Source organism: Amphiura filiformis, chromosome 5 (assembly GCF_039555335.1).
Source record: "Amphiura filiformis chromosome 5, Afil_fr2py, whole genome shotgun sequence".
Taxonomy (NCBI): domain Eukaryota; kingdom Metazoa; phylum Echinodermata; class Ophiuroidea; order Amphilepidida; family Amphiuridae; genus Amphiura; species Amphiura filiformis.
The window spans coordinates 73906634-73930015 of record NC_092632.1 but is presented as its reverse complement, the minus strand read 5'-3'; the positions used below and the strand labels follow the sequence as shown (position 1 = coordinate 73930015).

Below are 23382 nucleotides of genomic sequence, written 5' to 3'. Positions count from 1 at the left end.
TAATAACCCAAATAATAAAATGATCAATCACTGTACATGTCTATTAATATTAGAATTTTCAATTGTCATTTTATGTAAACGTTAAAAAAACAGGTGTTTTTTTTTCTCTACAAGCATTTACAGTAATGCCTTCTGTATAATAAACCCAAAAGCTAATAAAGAATGATTAATATCACAATGCATTATTTCTCACTTCATCTTTTTGTTCCCACCCTTATTATTCCGAAAACCCAGCTATTGCTTAAGCCCCAGGATACCCACAAAACCAACAAGAAAACGGACATGATGCAAACACAACTATTTACCCTATTACATTATTCAAAACCGTGACTTGTTTCCCCCTATCATGGAGTCACAATGTTGTTTTATGCAGTCTCATTGCAAACAAGCATAAAAGGAAAATGACCACTGAATCAACCCAACTCTATTTTTTTTTTCTAAGTATCCAATCCTCACTGCGCAGCTGGCTTTGGAACATGCCGTTACTTGACAGACAAATTTGAGAAATTACATTATGCGCATGTATATTGATGACCAACAAGAGTGATGATGACATTGAGAGGATCCTCTTTGTATAATGTTTAAAAAAAATATCAAGTTAATACCACACACACACACTAGAGAGTCGGCCACTAATCAATATACATAAAATATTGAGATTCATGAGGGAATTTTTTTGAATGACAAATATTGGTAATTACTTAATTATGCCGTGAATAATTATGGTAATCAATTTGCAATTAACCTCAAGCTTCACTTAGGGTTACCCAGAGGGAAAACTGCATCCATTATAATCAAACCACAATATTTAATTTCCACAGCTAATTATGACAGGGGGAAAATACTGTGAGTAATCACTAATGAGTGAAAAGTGGAGAGGATGCATGATAGCAAACACAATATAATATTTTTTAGGCTGAATGGGCCACTGGTGATGCTTGGTTAGTTTTACACATCACACATTAAAGCACTTCTATAGTATTGGATCATGATTGGCTGCTACCTACAGTGCATACTCTAGGTTTATACCGAGCTAGGGTAGGTGGAGCCCGCATCCGTTAAATTAGCTTTCCTTTCTGGTGTCGCAAAGCCCTACTCATTGGCATATTGTCAGCTTGGAGAGACAAGAGTAAAGCCTTTCAAAGTTAACAGCCTGTATGATACAACCAGGGTGATACTTAACAGTCCAGGAAGTCTTCACGTACACATCAACGTAATATTTACCAATGGAGCTGCATAGCTGTTCGGGATGCATACATGTAGCTGGTCTTTAAGAATGTTGTCCACACCGACTGTCTTAAGTTAGTGGACGGTAGCAGTGTGTGTCTGTGTATGCATTTTCTACTGTGTGTGTATGCTTGCTGTGTTGTTTAGTTCTCACAATGCTTTGGAATATAGCAGATGTATTAGTAGCGTGCTGCTCCAAGACACAGACAACAAGAGGGGACCAGTGAAGGGAAGATTTACTTGCCAGCTCACTCTGTATGCAATGCTTACGTTTGTAGGAAATTTCCCATGCAAGTACGCACGCAATGATGACATCCGTGTCCATGTGACCGCAAAACCGTGGAACGTTTTATTCAATGGAATATATAATTCGACAGCGTAAACAAACTGTGGAATAAAGAATACAATACTTCACATCCGAGTGGAAATAATACTCAAGTTATACTTGAAATTAAAAATTTGTGTGTGTGTGTGAGTGTCATAAGGGGGTGTCCTTAAGCCTACCTTACACTCTAAAAAAAACAAAAGTGTGACACAATGCCTGAACCTGGGGATACCCAAAATGGGGAAGTACCTGGAAAGAAAAAAAGAAAAGTAAAAAAAAGCGAAAATGGGGAACCGGAAGAAGAGGAGCAGGAGCAAGCACAGGAACTCTCACCAATTGACCAGCAAACAATAGAGGTAATCAAAATATGGTGCAGTTTTTGCTGCATAAATTATTGTGATTAATTAGGAGAGGAAGTGCCGTCAATTAACCCTGGGGGTAGTGATGATTTTATGCATAATGACGCCAGATCTTGTTAACATGTGGAGATATTTACAGAGAATGATGTATCATAGTATTCTATGTGTTGTAAGTCAAGAATGTTGCCCGCATATCTTTACCAGACATGCATTACCCTCGCGAACGAAAATCATTTGCAGCTGTTTTGTAATTCCTACTTTTCTTTTCATTTCATTTCAATTTGGTTTTGTTTTACCGCCTTATGTGGAGAGGGTAAACAATGCCAATGGTATTAAAGAAGGGAGTTGTGTGGAAAAGAGAAAATATGTGGAATGGAAATTGCACAGGAAATAATGCAACATGATCCTGCTTCTCTGTGATATATAGATATGTTAGTGCTATTACGGTAATAATGTGTAGTCTATTAAAAGGAAAAAAATCTCTCAATTTATATCACTCCTGGGCTGTGTATTCTGATCTTAAATTGAAAAGCAACATCCAAGTAAATGAGAAAACCTGAAATATGCGATATATTTGACTGACATTGAATCAAGTATAAAATTTACAGTGTTTAGAGCACTCAGACATATCCCGAAATCACAGACATAAAGTTCAAGATTCTGGTTGAATTGGAAAAGGAAGCACAGACATTCAAATATAGAATCCCGTATAATTTGATGTTGTCATTGTTTTTCATCACCCGAAGCGTTCCCCTAATTATTCCTCAGAACGCAGTCCATAACACTTAGGGTACTGAGGGAGATCATGGAATAAATGATGTGCGCTATATTCTACGTCAAATATGTCACCAAAACACACTTATCATGACACTGAGACCGATCAAATATCTAGAAAGAATCTCTGGGAATCACCAAAATAATTTTTGTGTGAATATCTTGCAAGATACCGCTCATCACTGTCTTACTGAGCGATTTAATGAGAGACCCAACACGACGTTTTAAAGGGGGAAATATTGGTTATATGAAAATGATAATATTATGCAGTGCTTTATATATAGCATTGTAGCAGGGAGGCATGCATCTCTGGTCTCAGTCAGTCATAGATGGTTAGGGATTCATTGTTATGATGAATAGATACCATTTTGATATGCTGCAGGGTATACGTCACATTCAACATGAACGGTAAGAGACGGTAATTGCGACCATTGCAAAAACTGTAGCCCACCTATACCGGTATTCTTTTGATGGTTATAATTACAATACTCCCAGCCGTCCGTAGGAATGCCAATGTGATCTAATTACCCTTGAAATTGACAAACAAAATATTTAATTTGAGGAGAGAAGTGATATTTGAAATTTAGCGATTACAAAAAGATCTGCAGGAAATGTGAGATAGTGACATTTTGGTGATGGTGGTTTATTGCATTTGAACTATGCGTTTTATAGGAGTAGATTTCATCAGGTGGCTCGGCATGTATACGTGTTTGATATTATCTTTCATCGTTTTCTACCAAATTATCTCGCAATTCTAGGCATAGACCAAATCAATTATCACGGAGGGGTAAACTAAAACTAACATAATTATTTGTGGGGGAAAATGTCTGGCAGGGTGTTATGGAGAAAAAAAGCAAATTTATTTAATGAAATTTAGCAGGTGATAGGAAATAGGAGATTGCATGGAAAATTAGGAGTTAATTTTGCTTGGATTTTGTTGTCAATACTGTAGCGTGTAGAATCAGTAAGACATTCATTTATTTTGCTGAAATTTGGTATGATAAATGTAAGCAACACTGAGAAAATTGAGAAGAGAACATTTTTAGTACATCATGAGATTTTAGCCCTAGAAACTTGTTGGCCCATAGTTTAGTCTTGTAGAATGCTGGTCATGTCCCAGTCAACTTGGCCTAAGTATTTACAGTGGTGGCACCAGGAATATTTTTTTTTGGGGGGGGGGCGGGGGCAAAGTGTATTTTGCGCAAAATTGCCGCAAAAAGTGGACATTTACGTAATTTTAGGTGTTTTGCCTCAAAAGTGGGGGGGGCAAACTGGGGAGGGACAAGAAATATTTGGGGGAATGCCCCTTGCCCCCCCCCACCATAGCACTGCCACTGAATATTCACCTACCATAAAATAGAGGTTTGCCCAAAAATGATTTCATACCAGGTATGAACTACTGCAAGAAGCATTTAACTGTCTTATATCTGTGGATGTAGTCTGTATACCATCCTTGAGTCACTAATTTAGGTATTGTTTTTTATTTTATCTTTAGGGATAATAACAGCATATCATTTAAAAATTGGTCACCTTTGTTGTTAAAAATATTTTCATAATTTTCTGGAATTGGGTGTATAAATAAATACATTGATCAAAATAGACATTGATACCACAGCAATATGCAATTAATATCAAAATTAACTGGTAAATGACAAAACTGTTACACTCTGAAGGATCAGATTATTGATAATGATTCAATATCATTCAAATGCATTTGAAATGAAACAAGAATTCCTGAAAAAAATTGGTGTCAGTTCCAATTTACAATGTAATTATTATTTGAATGTAATGTTAAAGATGGAATTGCATGAGAAGTTTTGCACTGCAGCACTGACAGGAACATTTAGTTGTAGTTCATTTATCAGTAATTATACACTTACATACGTGTTTTGGCGCAGCGTCAGCCTTCTATTCTAGCTAAAATGTTTTTAAAATAAAAAATATGCAAATGAGGTAGCTAATTTGCATATTTTATGCACAAAAATCACATGGGATCTTAAGACTGCCCCTTACCACCATCACACCAAGTTAATCTCTGTACGCCTCACCAGTTCCAAAAATGGCAAAAGCCTTTTTAAAAATAAACAAATATGCAAATGAGGTGGCTAATTTGAATATTTTGCGACAAAAATCATGTGGGATCTTAAGACTGCCCCTTTACCACCACCCTACCAAGTTACATCTATATACCCCCTAACAATATGTGTGATTGATATGTAGTTGCTAATTAATTTCTTGTTCCATTTTATGTATGATATCAATCATAATCACTAATAATTTGTTCTTTTTTCTGATTTTTTTTTCATATTCATCTTGTGCTGTTTGCTGGCAACAGGTAAGAAAATATAACATGATAACATTATGCAGGTTATTCATTTGAAATGATAGTATGCAGCCCTCGAATTAACCCACGGCACCCATGGCATTTTGCCGTGTATGCCCATCCCCACTGCCGTAATGCCCATCAAAATGTGTCCTTCACCCAAGGCAGTCACTTGCCGTGCCCTCTAATGAAGTTGCCGTTGGTGCCCAGCCCTGCCCCTTCATTATAAAATCATCTATCTATGTTTGTGTGTGTTTTCTTTGCTTTTGCCTTGGTGCCCTTCTCAAATTTTCAACAGTTGCCATGATGCCCTCTTGAAATATTACAAACTGCCGTTCTGCCTTGCCTTTTCAGTGAAAATCCAAGGCAATTATCAACTTGCCCTAAAAAAGTTGCCGTGCCCCTTCAGATCCTTAATTCGAGGGCTGATAGTATAGTCTGTATACCTTCCTCGAGTCAGTAATTTAGATATTGTTTTTTATTGTATCTCTGAATGTAATGATGAGAAGTATATAAAAGTATACATTTTCAGAAAGGAAATGATGCAAGGAATCTAACTAGCATAAGAGACATCTGCAAAAATGAACAGTTTTTGAGAAAATCTCAAAATTTTATTTTATTTTACTGACTCGAGGAAGGTATTGTTCACTCTATGAGTTAGCTCCCTGTGTCAGGGCAAGAAATTACAATTATCATACACATTATGTTAGACCTTTCTGGACATTTCAACCATTGCATAATGAATGCAGACAATTAATTTACAATTTCTGTGGAGGTGACTATGATTAAGATGAAGTAATATAGATATCATATAGATATCATACATGTCTGCATTTGAATTCTATAATCTCATTCCCGATGACAAAGTTTAGAGACCTCTACTGAGTAATTGTAGCGTAAAAAATGACCTCAAGTTGTGGAGTATGAGTTTCTGCACCCACATCATTCAAAGGTCATGTTATGAATGTAAACCATATTGGGCTATTCCAGTTGAAATCCACACTCCCCATGTGGAAGATTTTTGAAATATCTTACACAGGGGGAGTATGAATTTTGAATGGAATGACCACATTAGGCAGCTCCATTTGAATCTCATACACCCTCTGAGTAAGTTCCAATCTGAATTTTCAACTGAGGGAGGGTGAGTTTCAAATGGAGCTGCTAATGTATTTATTCAAATTGAAATTCATACTCCCCCTGTGGAAGATTTGTCCAAAATCTTCCACACTGGGGGCATGTGGATTTTTAATGTAATAGCCCATTGGGTTACAGAATAATTGTGCCTGGAGAGATTCTAGCATGATTGAAATCTTAACAAAATCACTCGAGTTTCTAATAATATAGAATTGAACCAGAAGATACCAGGTGAGAAAAATATCATCAAATATCCCTTTAAATTGGATAATGTTATGTCATTGCAATAATTTTTTTAATCTTGCACAAAGCTTTCAACCAAATAATATATGACAGATGCTGACTGTGCCTTTTGATGGTATATATAGAGTCAGCTGGGTTCACCAGGTAGTATTGTGTCGTCGGGAATGTGTGTGTATTCATTTCAAATTAGACTCGGTTTCAATATGGCTGACTTGTTCGGCTTATTTGCTTAATAATTAGATGATCTATGATAGACAACTGCTCCTATGTAGATTGTTTCTCCCGATAATGAATTGGAAAGTGAGCAGTCTGAATTAATTACAAACGGTATTATTATTATTTTTTTTATCAATTTTCAAAATTGGTTTTACTCCATGCATGGGTTAACTGGTGTGAAATAAAAGAACTGGATGAAAATGTAAGGGAGCTGTTGGTGATCAATTGATTAATATTAAGAGCATAAAATATAATTAATGTTGGACCTAGATCTCTATACAGACGAGACTGACGAGTTTACTTGTCTCTTTAAAATGTCAAGGTTTGTTAAGATGCCTTTTAAATTGTCATTTTTGTCCAAACATTACGAGATTCTTTTCAAGGTAGAAATGAAGAAAATCTTTTCACAAAGAAATGCAAGAAAGGTCACATCTGGCATTTGGATCGACTAAAAATATTTAATCTAAACAACAATAATAATAAGCTTCTTATTACCACAACAGATACACACAATTAGCAGTCGGTAATAATGCTCATTTATTTAATATTTGATTTACCAATCTTACCAATGTGAACAATTATTTATGACACTTAATATTTTCATGGATTTATTATTAAGATGTTAATTTTTAGTAGAATATATTGTTAGTACTGGCCCTGCCATTTCATTCTCATAGAGACGGAATTGAAATAAGCTGCAAAATTATGGTAATAAATGGCAAGAAATGTAGGATTAATCGTGCACATGTTACTACATGTTATCCACTTCTTGAACTCTTGAAACAGATTCATCAGGATCGTTCATAGTTCATAAGATTGATAAAGGTTCTTTTTCAGATCCAATAAAATGATACTACTCACTCAGAAATATTTCAATTCCTATCAGGAATCTTGTTCACTCTGGTACTGGTGTTTCAAGGTTATTGATCAAGAATCTGACAAAACTACACGCTGGCTAAAGGAAGCAATCTGGATCAGGAGTAGAGGAAAAGACACTATGAATAAAGACGAGGGGGCCTACCGACTGGACAAAATTTATGACCAGGTCATAAATATTCGGCAACAAGAAAGTTTGGTGACGTCATCAAAACCAGACAGAAGTGTTGCCGGTGCTAAAAACATCTAGAAACACCAGTACCAGAGTGAACAAGATTCCTGATAGGAATTGAAATATTTCTGAGTGAGTAGTATCATTTTATTGGATCTGAAAAAGAACCTTTATCAATCTTATGTTATCCACTTGTTCTTCATCTGTCAGATTTCCTCATTTTGTAAGTGGCTTGTTCCTTTCACGTGGTCTGAAGTGTTGTGAGATGTGTCAAATCAATCCGACCAAAATACGGCTCATCAGCTTCTCTAATGTGGACAGTATAATAACCGCATTATAAATATATTATTTTGGGGTTAGTACTTAAACGGGGAAAGCATGATCATTGTTAAAATAAACAGGCATATTGATTGGTGAATATTTACTCAAATACATCTCACAAAAGTCACGCTCGGTCAAGTTTCTAGTTGGTTTTATAATTAACATTGCAAGAAAGCTCATTTGCATTTTAGACAAAATGTTAAATATTGATGTTCGCTATTTTTCTTGCCAGATGAATTCTGCTAAGTTATTTGAAAGGGGACTTCTGTACATATTGTTCAAGGTCGTTTTGTCATTGCCGATGATATTCGTCTCGGATTTGAACTAAATGAGCACTCTAGATAAAAGTAACCAACCATCTTTGCTCAAGCCTGTTACATCACTGCCTTTATCCGACGCTGCAATGTCCTTATAGCACAGAGGCACACACACTTAACAGGAGTGCATATTTGACATTCAACATGCTGCCACTTTTAATCAAATTTGCTTTCATGTTTGAGTAAAACAAGTCAAAGATTGACAGAAAAGGTTGCCGTACGAAGTCAGTCAAACCCTATAGAAGCAAACTTTGGTGTTCTGGCGGTATATACAGAAGCATTAACACATTTCTTTTTGTGTGGTAAATAAGAACACATTTCCTTCCTAGCCTCCTGACATTTTCGATTCACTGAAAATCTGTTTGATCATGTTTGTGAATTCATATAGCACTCTGACCATGGGCATTAAATAGTTGATGATGCTTAGGAAGTTGTCTTGTATTGATTCTAAGAATATTATTAGATGTTCAGAAAATCAAATTACACATATGCACAAGAAATGGGTTACATAAAGGTTTATTTAAGTTAAGCAGATATCTAAAAATGGGACAATGACTTGCCAATGTAACAGAATATAAGAGTATAAGAATAATAAATTATAAGTACAATTGTCAGTGAGTTGCAGTTCCTAGAAAGATGAATCCCAGGAAACTCCTCTGGGGCATAGCCAGCTTTCTTGGTCAGGGGTGTAGCCAGCTTTCTTGGTCAGGGGTGTAGCCAGCTTTCTTGGTCAGGGGTGTAGCCAGCTTTCTTGGTCAGGGGCGTAGCCAGCTTTCTTGGTCAGGGGTAGCAAAATAAAATTTCGGGGCACAGACAAAAAAAAAATTGCAGTTGCATCATACAATACATATGCCGATTTTGTTTTTGATAAAGACTGTACATGTCTTTGAGCTTCCCAAAAGGCTTTATTGGGGTAATGTGCGTGTGTAGCATGCAAAATGTTTTTGTATTTTACACTATTTTCGCCCATTATCAGGATAAAAAGGGCTTTATTATGACAATGTGTGCGAGCAGCACGAAATTTTTTGGTATTTTACACTATTTTGGCCCATGATTGGGTTGAATTTTGGTGGAAAAGGGCCTCCTTGCCCTTTTCTTTTCCTTTGCCCTACACATTTTCTCCTTGTTTTTTTTTTTTTTGTCAGAGGGCACTTTCTTCTTTCATTTTTTTTTTGTCGGGGGCACTCTGCCCCCTGGCTACACTACTGAAACTCCTACATGTTCTCCATCATAGGAGTCAGATAAAACAGGTTCAAGTCGTTGAAAGGACACTCAAATTCATGTTTCATATCTGCTGCCGTATGGTATGTAAAAGCAAGATGGAGACTTCATTCATGGAAGCAGTAATTGTGATGTGCCTAATGTATGACTGAGAGTGACTTATATGTAATTAACTAAATGGGTCTAGGAAAATAGTTCAGTTGAAATCATCAGCAAGTCGTGGTTTCTCTCAAAGTGGATACATCATATTTAAAAATTCCCTTCAAATTCCATTAGCATAAGTATCCGCAGAGTTTGTAGAAATATCAGATGCGTTGGGTAAAAATTGATCAAAGGATTGAATCCTTTTTTTCTTATCTCAAGAAATATTTATAAGTCAACTGCACTTTGTTTAATAGAGTTAGCCCTTACAATATAGTATTACCTGTTTAATATGCCTTAATCCTTGGTGGTTTTAAATGTCAAACATTTGCCAAATTCAAAGACTTTACATGCAGAAGTAGATCAGATACGTTTTTCTATGATTTTCCCACACATATTATGTACATTGTATTTCCCCCCACGTCATAAGTTTTGAGCTTGTTACAGTCGCACAGGTGGGTGTTTAGTCATGGAAGTATTCTGTTCTGTGTTTTTGATAATGTTTTCTATAGTCACGATCTTTACCTTGGATGTTTACTAACTAGCTAACTACAAAGCCTTCCTTCCAGAGGGAAATATCTTTACAATCATTATATTGATGCCATAAATGTGCTGTTTGCATGTTCGCAACGGAGGCAATGTAATAAGGTACAAGGGAATGTTTTATATCAAATACGGCCGGCTAGGCGTCATACTTGTTAAACATAACGCTTTTGATAGGTGAATGACTTAAACTCATAACTCCTAGCTTCTGTTTAAGTTAGTGTGCGATCAGTGTACATGGGTATCTTAAATGGTGCGTCCTTCATTAGAATTAATAAGCTTTCACAGAATATTTGAATAATTAGAAAATGAAGCTAATACAACCCCATGTTGCACCTGCCATATATGTGACCAGCTCCAACATAACCTGGAACAAGTCGCCAGACATGTTTTTGAGTTATAGGCCTTTCAAGATGACATTTCCATAAAAAAATGAAATTTTGGAATTTTTATTTTCATGGTATTTGACTGTGGGACTAAGTGGACTTTTAAACCCTTGAAAGTACTTATTAAAAAGAGGTTTATTTAATCAATAAATAACAGTTGAACTATGATAATCCCTATTCAAGCATGTGTAAGGTAGGAAACTAATTGGCCCATTACTCAGAATAGCAATTTTGCAAAAATATCAAGGTATCATTTACAAAATTATTCATATCTTGAAAAATAATGCTATATATATAATTTTCATATCATTTTAAAGCTGATTGTCTAGTGCTTACATGTCAAAAATGTAACTTGTTCCTGGTTTTGTCAGAGCGGGTCACATATGTTGCTTTAATCGAAATACTTTAGGGACACGATTGTCTTAAATTGGACCATCATTGCCCAAAAAACTGGTGCGTTGTATGTAATCCATCCTGTGATGTCAATAAAATAAAATATTGATACTCATGCAAAAAAAATAAATAATATGTTTGAAATGTTGCACATTCCCTAATTCATAATGTCTCATTTTCCCCCAACTCATCAATTAGAGACATCTCGGTATCGAATTACGAAAATGTCCTTTTAAGTAGAGTGAAACAACCTCATGTTATCTCTCACCATATCCTCTTTCAAAAGAGTCAGAGAAAAAAATATAATACCCATATTACATGGAAAGGAAATGCATACCGTCAAAATTGAAATGTCCCTTACATGACTTGGCTAGCTTTATTATAGGGATCATGTTCATTAGCTCATTCATCCCTAAGGAGGTGGCAGCCATTGCGGAGAGAAATCTTGGCCGTTTTGGTGTCTGCAGTCACACTGAATATACCGAGTGACTGGACTGACCACAGAGCAAATGGTAATGAGGATACTGTTCTTATTACCTGTGTTGTATACATTAAACTTTGAATACAGATTTGCAGACGCATGTTATAAATAAGTCGCCAGTTTTGATTCTATTTGCTCCAGTTTTGAGATCTGTAGTCAAATTTTGATTCTATTTTTGTCCACAAAATGGTAGTTTTCACTCTCAAATAATATGCCCTTTTAATTAATTGTGAGCCAAAGTAATGGCAATGCACCTGCTGGTTAAGTTGGTTGGTATTATTGAAGTTTTGCTTTTTAGCTAATGACAAAAATGAAACAAAATCGCTATTTCAATCCTGCGCCTAGAACATGAATTTGTCAGGTGACCGTTAATGAGGTCAATCAGCTCAATGTCTGATGAATTTATTTATTTATACAGTAAAACAACATATTTTATAATAACATTATCATTAACAAATACACATACTAAACAGGAAATTTAAATAACCTAAGATTATTACCATCCATACAAATAATAATATACAATAACAAGCTATTAAAACTGGGAATGACAAGCCTAATATTAAAACTGGAAATGATATAATAAAATGAACTAGGCATAGACCTATTCATTTTCGTTTCTCAAACGCAGTATTATTGAAATTGGCAGCTGCATTGGTGGTGTCAAAGTCATTGGCATCCGTGATAAATTTTTTTTTTTATCATTTTCATTAAAATTATATGTATCGAAAATATCATCTTTAAAAAGCTGCAAATTTATATAAGCAACATTAAAAAAAAAATGAAATTCATGCTCAATTTCATTATTACAATAATTACAAATTCTCTGTTCTGGAGGCAATTGTGACGGAATATATCTACCTATTTCAATTCTTAGTTCATGACAGCATTGCTTTAAAGCTTAAAATATTAGCAATGGGAGGTACCCTGGGTGCTGGGTTTATTTGCAGGGTACGGGAAATAGAATGTATTTGGCATAAATTATATCTTATCAACTAGACCTTTAGAATAATTCGACCAAAAAGAAAAAGATTAGGAAAGAAACACAGACATAAGAAGAGGGAGAGCTTTTCAGCAGATTGAGCTACTTAGGATAAATGACCGAGCGATCATTCCATGTAATACAAGTAGATTTAGTGTTACGCAAATTAGGCTGGGGCTCCAGGTGGTGTGCCTAACTCTACACTAGCAGGATGTATGTATGCAAAATACACTGCTATCCAAAGATATGAAAACGACAAGTGAATTTTATACCCGCCAGAATATTACTCCTTAACCATACTGCATTAAAAATTCAGCAGAGAAAATTGGGGGTTATATTGTTTTAAAACGAGATATCGTTATTGCGTTGGGAACATTTTTATTTGGCGAAGTCGTTATAGTTGGGTTAGCTGGAGGGGTGGAACTAGTCCCATTAATGCATGGAAATGAAATGCCAGGATAACGTGATGTGGTTTGTAAGCAGGGGAGTTAAACAAAAAAACCTGTAATATTATTACATGCTAAGTGTTTATGAGACGATGTTACATTTGCAGTTGAAGTGTAAGGTCATTTATATCACAAAATGTTGATGGGTGTTGGGGGCCCCTGAGTTAAAATGTAGGGTGGATATGGTAAATTGTATTAGCGGAGGTAGGTTTCAGCAGGGGAAGGGTAAACCAAGATAAATTTTATTTTATTCGGAATGGTTTAAAGCGACAGGTGTTTTTTTGAAGTAACAGTGGTTGTTGGTTGGTAGTTCAGAATATGGCAAACCCAAAAAAATTACCTGTATTTAAGTAAAATAATTTAGGTGGTTTGAGTTCAAATAAATGACAAAAATGACATATTGGTACAATGATACCATTCAAGCAATTGGAACTATTCCTACCAAGAATTGCACAGAATAGCACCTGTGCAAATGAGATTTGATGACAAACGGAAAAGTTCATGAAGTGAAAAGGGTAAAATGAAAACAGAGAAAATATATAAATGATGAGAATGTGATCATCGTATCTCGATTTCAATACTAATACGCCATTTTGGCAAAGCACATGACATTGGATACTATTTTCGAAATAAAGTCATCTTTCAGTCTGATTTTGTCTACATACAAAACCAAATGTATGCGTCACCAACTGTCCCCATTATGTTAATAGATTTTAGTTTATTTTAGTCTGGCTTTGGGAACATTTATAGGGTGCATTGAACCTTGTTCATGGGTGGAGTGTATTCCCATCAATGTGCTTCTCTTGAACTTTATAAACAAGTGAACCCATCAACTAACAACAGCCAAAACAAAACCTGGCTTACAACAGATATTCAAACAGTACTCCCAGTGAATCGCCCACTCTATGCTTTTAGTAGGAGAGCATGTCAAACATGTTATTCTGTGTTTTTGATCAATTTTCTAAAAACCCAGATTTAGAGCAGTTGATAGAAGTTGAATTTATAAATCAAAGTAAATGCAGAGAGAGAGATGGAGATATAACCGCATCCTGTTTGATGCTTTGAAAGATTAAATAGCTAAATATTTTGCGACGGTTTTGTGAAGGCTCTTAAGAGTACAATTGACTGATGCAAGGATTATATGTATTTGATAATGAATAAAAATGGGACGCATTTACCTCAAGTGGTTTATTTTTACAATCAAAATAAGCTTATCTATATATTAGTTTTTAAGTATTCAAAAAGTTACATCATGAAGTTAATTTTGACCCTAAAAAGTGGTGTTTTTAAAATAAATTCTTTTCTGAAGTTAGAATTCACAATATTATAATTACCTTAACAGGAAGACGCTTACCAAGTAAGGTTTCATGTGCACTTTACAAAGTACATTACAATTTGGAAATGTAAAACATCTAATATTTATTATGCAAATTACCAATACATGAAATGAAGCTATTACTTTTCACAAGATCATGTTGTTTGTAGCTGCACATACTGGAGTTGTGGTAATTTTTGACGACTTTTTTATTTTTGTGCTTTTTCGTGGAGTTTAGAACTGCAAATTAATAGCCTGCAAAAGCATTTTTAACTCGTGGGTTTTTGATGCATAGATATTTGAAATCACAGTAAACAATTTACAAAACTGCTCGGAATGGTAAACATCAGGACACATTAATAGCGCTAAAATATGCCGACATACAGCACATACGTAGTAATGGATTATGTGGCAGTTGATACATACTATTCACAAGAGTATTGTAAAACATTTGGAATACATCAGGGATACATTGATATTTGTATCAATATTTATTTTACATAGAAAACAGAGAGACAAATCAACTGTGGCATTTCAAGATACGACAAAATTTACTCGAGTACTGGTACACGGTGTGCCATGTTATCATGCTCCCAAATTTGTATGTCTAAATTGGAGCATTGTGATGCTATATATCTCCTTTGAGAAAGATTGTTTCATTTAGTAATCTAAACCAAGCCACACGAGGCATATCTGAGTGACTCAAGAGTACTTCTCATGCTATGTTAGCATGGTTTAGTCTGAGAATGTCTCCTTCACACTAAGATCCACAACATGCTCATCTATCAAGGTGCAGTTCTTTAACCCCAATACATTTGTACATTTATTGAATGACTTTTGAAAATTGGGGTACAAAAACTCATACTCTGCAACTTGAGGTCAAATTATGCACTATGATTGTTTTATTGAGGTTACCAAACTATGTCATTGGGATGAGGCCATTGTGGTCCATAGTGTCTGATGATGTCTCCTTCAGCTCCCTCAAGGTGATATCCTCACCCAATTTGAAGACTTATACAAAAACTTGTGTCATCGTTATGATAGCATTACCATATTCACTCCCAATTTTACATATCTAGCTTTTCTGTCATAGAGTTATTAATATTTATGCATACTTTGAGTGAATACCACATTTTGAAATCTTGGCATGCTCACTTCGGTTGTATATTATGATGTTCTGGAATTTTTTTTGATTGTTTCATGTACCTGCTCTATGGAACATGAGCTAAATCTGACATAACTTATTCAAATCGTGATAATTTATGTGCGGTAAAAGTAGTGATGCAAAAAGTAGTGACATATGGTGACTATTGCTAGCCATCTGAGCCTCTAAACAGATATTGATGAAGCATGGATTAGAGAGAACTTTCACTTCAATCAATTTTTTGGGAGTCTGATAGGCAGAAGAAATGATAAAGTATCAGAGAAAGGACCATATAAATTAGTGATTTTTCCTCATGTCTTCTGCAGTGGGTTTACAAAGTCAATTCACCTGCCGTTTTGGCAAAGCAAAGAATTAAGCTACTTATGTCATTAAGTTGTAGCTCCTTCAGTGCACAATTATTGTTAATTTCTGGCAATTCAAATGGATTTGGGGCTTCGACGTACCAGAAAATGTCCACTTTATTATACAAACTGAGTTTGCACCCTTCATGGGTGATCAGTTAAGATTATTTGTTTGTTGCTAGTGGTAAGTTGGCTAACTAACTTTTCTAGTAGTTTGGTGCTAAAGTGGCCCATATTTGGAAATTGGGTGCTAAAATACCCCAAAATTTGATAAATTAGGCATTAAAACACCCCCAATTTTTAAGACTTGGGTGCATTAAGTCATTAAATGTTGGGCTCGTTGAGATATCTTGCCACGACTTGGCACTGAAAGTGGTGGCAATGCCGTCTACCTGACAAAATCAATTGGAGGATTCTCTGAAGGCAGTGGAAATGTTACATCAACATTTTTTTCGGCGTGATGTGAATGTCTTTTAGTGGTGTGCCTCGAGTCGTGCCAGAAATATCACCAGTTATACGCTCATTACTTTGTCGCTTACATTGTATCGATTTTAACCGAAGTGTAATGGGAAATTTACCCTTATGAACATGGGGTAGTGGAATAAATTGATAAGAAAAAAACTGATCAATTGTCAATGTTATATGTCTATGTGCGAGTATTTTTGAGCTAACATTAGGAGCTGCTTTAATGCATTGTACTAAAGGTAGAAAATTTGTTTTATACTTGCACATATTAACCCCATGAGAACTACCTGCCGATTGGCCAAAAAGAAGTGTTCACTATCAATTGGGCCAATCAGCAACATTGTTAGAATAATTTCACCACACAAAAAATTGGGGAGAATTATTTGCAAAGCTCCATTCTGATTGGTGATTAAAGTTAAGATATCATGTAATTGACCAATCGGAGGTAATGTTAGATCGGCAGGTAGTGCTCAGGGGGTTAAACCAATCTGACATGAATAAATTATAAGAAAACTCAAGGTCAAGATACTAATTACTTATTTGCTCATTTACCAAAAGTCCTTAATTAAATTTTTTTGAAACCATTCAAATCAATAAGTACTAGAAGTATGTGTATGAGATCGAGAGGACTTACCACAGTCATAATAATAAATATAACCCAAAATCAAGTAAAATTAAGACAATGTTGCCAATTTCTTTTGTTATGTGCTGTTATGAACCAATTAACCTTTCATACCCTCATGTTCTTTTTACTGTTTGAATGCCTTATATTTTCAATTCTAACATTTTATTTGTATGTTAAATTTGGACTGCACTTATCAATTTAAAGCTGAATACAAGTTCTTATAATATCATGATGCATCAATCTACTCTCATTTCTTTTAAAAATTCGTCGAAGACCCATTTGTTTTCTGCTATGTGGTTGCTTACTGGTTTAGTCCATTTGATTTTTGTTTAAAGCCTTAATGTAGGATCTTTTTTCAGAATATACCTTTATTTTTTCAAAACCGATTTTCTGGCATATTTGTAATACTTCCTCATGTTCCAACTTAAATCTATGAGCAAACTGTCAAATTCGCCTATTTGTAGTAAAAGCGGATGATTTTCTGTTGGTCCGACATATTATCATAATTTTTCAGATTATGATAATATGTCAGAACGATCTCAAATCATAGTCTCCTACGAAGCCAGTTTACCAAACTGGCTGCGTAGGAGACTAACTCTAATGCCGCACTCTCCGTCCTAATCCAAAAAGTGCGAGATATTTCGAGTGATAGAGGTGAAGTTTATGATGTTGTTTCTTTGCAAATTCCCAATGTTTTTCGCATCCAAATGTATTGGGAACTTTCATAATGATTGCATATTATCATTTTTGAAGAAAAAAAGAAAAATCTAAATATTAAAAAAGATCGTACATTGACTTTAATAGATGCATTTTGAATCCCTCTGTATGTAATCTGAATATGTATTTTACAACGTTGTCCTCATCTGACTTTACCAGGGCACCAAGATAGAAGGGATATACTCATTTACTATGATATCTAGATATATCCCATATTTTTAAAATACCACATATTTTTTACCATCATGACATTTAGTTTTGTGTCGTCAACTACATCAAAACGTAGTTTCATCTGACAGTTATGTTAGATCAATATCAGACAGATGATAGTAAAACTAGATTTGTGAAAGTGTTCAAAATAGCCACCAGAGAGCATTTCCTCAACAAATTCACAAGGCTATGCTATAATCTCATCTGACAACCTCATCTGTCAAGGCAGAGTTCAGTAATCCCAATATGTTTGTACATATATTGAATGACTTTTGAATGGGATGGGTATTGAAACTCATAGTCTGCAACTTGAGGCCAAATGTTTGATGAATGGCAGTTATTAAACTCTGTCACTGGAAATTGGACAGTGTTGGTTCATAGTGCTGGAATTCTGTTAACCATGACGGACTTATAGACGCATAATAATACTTTGTGCGTAAATCCAACATATCAATTTTGAATATTCATTAGTTGTGAGCGAGTTCACCTCAGGTCAAAGCGTAACTGGTACAACACTTGCCATTGAAAATTTAACAGCTTCTATGAGAAGAAGCTTTGTCAGGGGTCATTAACTAAACTTGTAACATTTTTCATAGAATTGTGCGACTGAAGGAGTCCGAGATTGGTGTTGAATTTTCAAGTGTTAATGTAGAGGAATCTTAAGGCTATCTAATCCATCTAATATGTCTCTTGATGATGTGTAATATGTGATACATGAAGCATACTATTGGGTACCCGGATACCGCTACAACATTGCACAGGGTCGTTTTGTGTAGGTGCCTAGATACAGTGTATCCATGCCATCAATTTCTTAACACATTCGGTCAATATTTCATAACGAGTAGTGAGTTATGGGTGATGGTTTTTTAGGTGTAGATGCCTAGATTGTTTGCATATTATATTTTAATGTATGTTAAAGTATGGAGTGACTTTTAGGTGGTATTTTACACAGGTGACAGTACACAGAGAAGATATCGTACACTTCCCATAATGCATTTCTCAAATTTTAATTTTACTGATCTGCTATCTAGTGCAACATGAGTTGATAGTGACGAAATGTACATCAGTGAGCAGAGCACATCAAGATCTTGCAACATATGTTTATTTCTTGACTATCGACACATATTTAGCAAGTTATTCTTGCTAAAATGAGAACAAGGGGAACATCCAGGAACATCTATAAAGTTAATAGCCTTTTTGAAGTATGGCGTACACAAAAGGAGGTCAGTCTTCAATCTGGGTAAAACCCGGCAAATTTGTGCAGCGCCATCCTGTTGTGTCCGCCTTATCTCGAAAACTCTAATGGGAGTATCATTTGATGAGATGTATCATGTTGCAAAGGATTCTGGGAAGGGTAATATATCTTCCTTGGGTTAGTAGACATGTAACCAATCCTTATGCTGTTAATGTTTCAGTGTGGGATAAATTACCGGTGTGTAGTCTAAGTAGATATCTAGATGTACAAGGTAACCTACCTAATGTTTCTATGCATAGCTAATGTTTCAAAGTTGAGAATAAGTTAAAGGTGCTACTTTGATAGCGAACTAGTTCTGTTTATGCTTTCGTTTTAAATAATGGTTGATATGGGAACTGGCATCAGAACCTGGAAATGATATGTGATGTTTTTGAAATTGAATTCTTGGTCTTTGATATTACCAATACAAGAAAACATGGAAGATCAGTGGAAACATGCAGGGTAATAGATTTCGGAATTTCCGTACCCCAAAAAATAGCAGATAAAAAAAGTGTGCAATGGTGTTTCTTCTGTGGAAACACGCTGATAGTATGGTAGAAAACATGTTATATCGAATCACTCGTCTTTAATATTATTATATAAATATACACTTGAAAAGATGATATTGATAAGGATGCTAAAATTCAATTCACTATCAAATTATATAGAGATACACGGGAGAAATGTGATATGACGGACGTAGCAGTAACTTTATTGATATTGATAATTGCTAGCTTTCGACTATGTCTTCATCAGGCAACTCAACTACAAAGAAAATTGAACTAAATAATAATAAATAAACCAAAGTTAAAAGGTACGACATGAACGTGAAAATGCGTAGCACACAATGAGTGACGGTCGATAAACAAGCAGCAAAAAGATGTACATGTCGGACCAGTGAAACACAGAAATTAAATTATATAGAGATAGATAGCAAATAATTGACTCCTAGACCATTTACACCAATTTTTGCTGTCTACAGTAGATAGCATCAAATTTGAATTCAATGCAGGTCTGAGTAGCATGTTTGGAGTTGCATGAGATTAACCTGTTATTTGTATTGATATGAAAGCTTATATGTCAACTACTCTTGGCAGATTGACCTAAACTACTCTGTTGTGATTTGGTATCAACTTAATCATCATGTCACGGTTTACTTACTAATCAAAATAATATTGAAAAGCATTCAAAATTCCATTGCCATTGATATATACCACAATGAACATATTATGCAATGCCCGGTGTTTTAAATTATCCCAGGGTTTACCAGTTGTATGGATACCTGTGTATGAATATCTTGAATTGATAATTTTCGATTTCTTGGTATTTTTAGGATCATGGCATATTTATTACTGGGATTGCTAAATTCTTGCATTATATGTACAGATACAGCCATGGAATGTGCGGATTGTTAGTTATTTTGGCATGTGCCATCAATATTCTACCAAATCAAACAAGCTTTGTTAGAATTCACTTAAAAATGTTGTAAAAAATATCTCGTAAATTAATACCAAAGTTTATAGGAATAAAAATAGTCGAAATCTTGCTAAAGGTTACTGTATACGCCAATATTTTCGTGTACAGATATTTTCACGGTTTCAAGTATCCTGACAATTTCGCGAGGTGTTAAATTCGCTGTTGTTGGCAACTTACATAATAAAATACATAAGAAATTTCTTCATCTTAATTAACATTTTCGTGGTTTATTATTTTCGCGGGCGCAAATTAATCCGCGAAATTCGCGAAAATAAAGCCACCCCGAAAATTTTGGCATATACAGTAATAGTCACCTGCTGTAGGTTGTGATAATAATAGGCTATTCTGTTTGAAATACACCCCCCTATGGAAGACATTACTTTAATCTGCTCCATACATATAGGGAGTGTGAATTTCACATGGGTTGGTGACTCCATTTGAAATCTACCCCCCCCCCCCTGTGTGGGAGAGTAAGGAGATGTCTTCCATAGGGAGTGTATGGATTTCAACTGTTAAGCCAAATCCATAAGTACCTGTTCAAAATAAAGTGTAGCACACTTAATCATCATCATTGTTTTTCGCAAAATTGATCAAAACAACCCTGAAACCTTTGAAACGACACGGTCGGACTAGACACTTTGCTTCGCCTGACATTTATCATTCTAGATGAAAATATCCACAAGTTGACAAATACCTTGTGTTTATTGCAGGTGGAGTTGTATTTGAAAAAAAAAGGAATATTATAGTGAAATTGCCTTCTGTTATTGAAGCAAAAACACCTGTATCTCTATATCGTATTTTATATATAGTGATATAAAAGTGCCTTGCAAAGGGCACAGGGGTTATCAAGTCATTATTAATAATGAATCATTTTGCTTTAGTAATTAGCCTATATGCATCTGAACCGCGCTTATTTGGTTAGCTTATTAATCCAGCTAGAGACTATCAAGCTAGCTTTATTATTAAGTATAGGTTTATTTTCATTTGTAAAGTGTTTCAACTTAAAATTCCAAATGTGCTCGGTGCATCCTGTCACTTCTCTGCCAGCAAGATGCGCAATTACTTTTCGGAGGCAGAATTGAGATATTAAACAAGAGGGAAATGGGTGTAATTCAGAACATATGTTAGTGGAACATAAATCTACCTGTTCAGCCGGCGAAGTATTCTTGTTTGTAGTATCGCAACAAGTTAACGTTAAGTGCGAGTCGAGGCAAACAAACACGGGTATGACGAAATTTAAGCTGATCACATTCAGGTAGTTATGTCGACATGACGTCAAAGTGTGGGAGATTGAGGAGAGGCATAACCTGGATGGAATGCATCAAAGGTGCCAGACAGACGAACGGCCGACGGTCTATTATGATGGTTGGAGGCGACGTTAGATTTGGATATTTTTCGTATTGATTGAGATGTTATGACACAAATTTAGTCATTTTAAGAATCAATACATAAAGAATGAAAGTGAAATGTTGACATGAGTTAATAATTTGGTTACATGGCATATAACATGATGGTGGAGAGAGTATTCTATTGTGAGCCAAAACTATTCACAGCCCAAGGTAATTTGATTTCAGCACACAGAGAGAGAGATAGAGTATAACACAGTCTTTTCATTAGCTCGAATAGTCTGTTCCAACAGATCCATGGAACACTTTCAAAATATATTTGCTGCTGCATTTCTTCTAAAAAGATGATTTTGCAGAATATTGACGATATAAGAAATATATAATACAAACAAACCAACCAACAAAGATTTAATTTCAAATTACATGACATAAATGCTAACAGCTTATAGGATTGCCCCCATCATTTCTTTTTAAGTTGCTGAGTTGTGCTTCTTTCTATATCAAAGTTAAAATCTACCATAGTCATTATATCCCTGCATTAAAAGCAACAGGTTGCCTCCTGCATACATCAGGCTCAATTTCTTCATCCGTGTTAAATCTCTCAACTTCAGCTTTCACCATCTTATCACATTCTGGACATAGCAAACATATAGTGGGGGACTAGACATGCATGGGTATGAATCTTAAGTTGACCACAGTCCAAACGCATATTGATCTAAAATCTTATGCTTTGGTACTTTTCCATTTGCCGTATGATTGGCCCGTAGATTCTAATACAAAGTCAATGTAAGGTAATTGGTATTAGCAATAATACGTCGTCTGTGATGCTCTCGCACATCTTGCACGTATGTGTTCTTGACCTATGGTCTAGATACGTTGACTGCCTCGTCAAATTTAATGTTATCACACAATATATCTGTTTCGCTCACATTTGAAGATTTCAAAGGCTCGCCGGTTTCATTGTCGTCATGTCAGGAACACTTAACTAAAGTTAATCATCAATGGTTGCACTTAGAAAGAAGTTGTGTTATTTATAACTTGACTGAATTTGAATTTGTGTCAGGTTGACGTGCAGTCTGGTTTTGGGTTGTATTTTGGAGGCTGTTATTTTGTAACTGTTTTAGTGAAAACACTTTACTAATGTTAAGTCAGTTTGGTAGATATAATGCCAAAACAATCATCTTGACTTGGACACCTGGTATTAGAATTCATCAGAGGTGTGCGAATCAATCATATATTTTTGTGGAAATCATTTGATGGTCTATTGTCAGAAGCAACATTGTGTGAGAGTCTTTGCAGGAGTCAAGTCTTGGATTCTCACCAAAATTTTTCCCCGTGAAACCCAGTGACTTTGAATGTCATCTGAAGTCAAAAGGATTCATCAAATGCCTTGTACCTTGGCAATGGCCACTCTGTTACAAGATCAAGTTGAATGCAAATGTGTTGGTTGACCCTGAAATCCATTGACTTCATATGCCATCTGTGGAATCAAAAGGTTACATTGATTGTCTTGTACCTTGGTAATAACCATCTTCTGAGCCACAGTGATGTCTTGTGTCATCTGGAGTCAAAAGGATGCAATGTCTTGTACCTTGGTGATTGTCATCT

The 23382-nt window shown here is 35.3% G+C and overlaps 1 protein-coding gene across 12 annotated transcripts in view; it reads left to right on the top strand.

Moving 5' to 3' along the window:
- The window catches only part of LOC140153685 (synaptosomal-associated protein 25-like), a 259881-nt gene that overhangs the window by 84191 nt on the left and 152308 nt on the right, over positions 1–23382 (top strand). For 3 of the 12 annotated variants that reach the window (XM_072176496.1, XM_072176497.1, XM_072176498.1), the window contains exon 1: positions 986–1908. The exons of 5 other annotated variants lie outside the window; for them this stretch is intronic. In XM_072176496.1, the coding sequence (XP_072032597.1) occupies positions 1765–1908 (144 nt within the window). In that variant the 5' untranslated portion in view covers positions 986–1764. Of the gene's footprint in view, positions 1–984; positions 1909–23382 lie in introns of those variants that run through there. 4 more of the 12 variants (XM_072176499.1, XM_072176495.1, XM_072176507.1 and 1 more) reach the window with 4 other exon arrangements.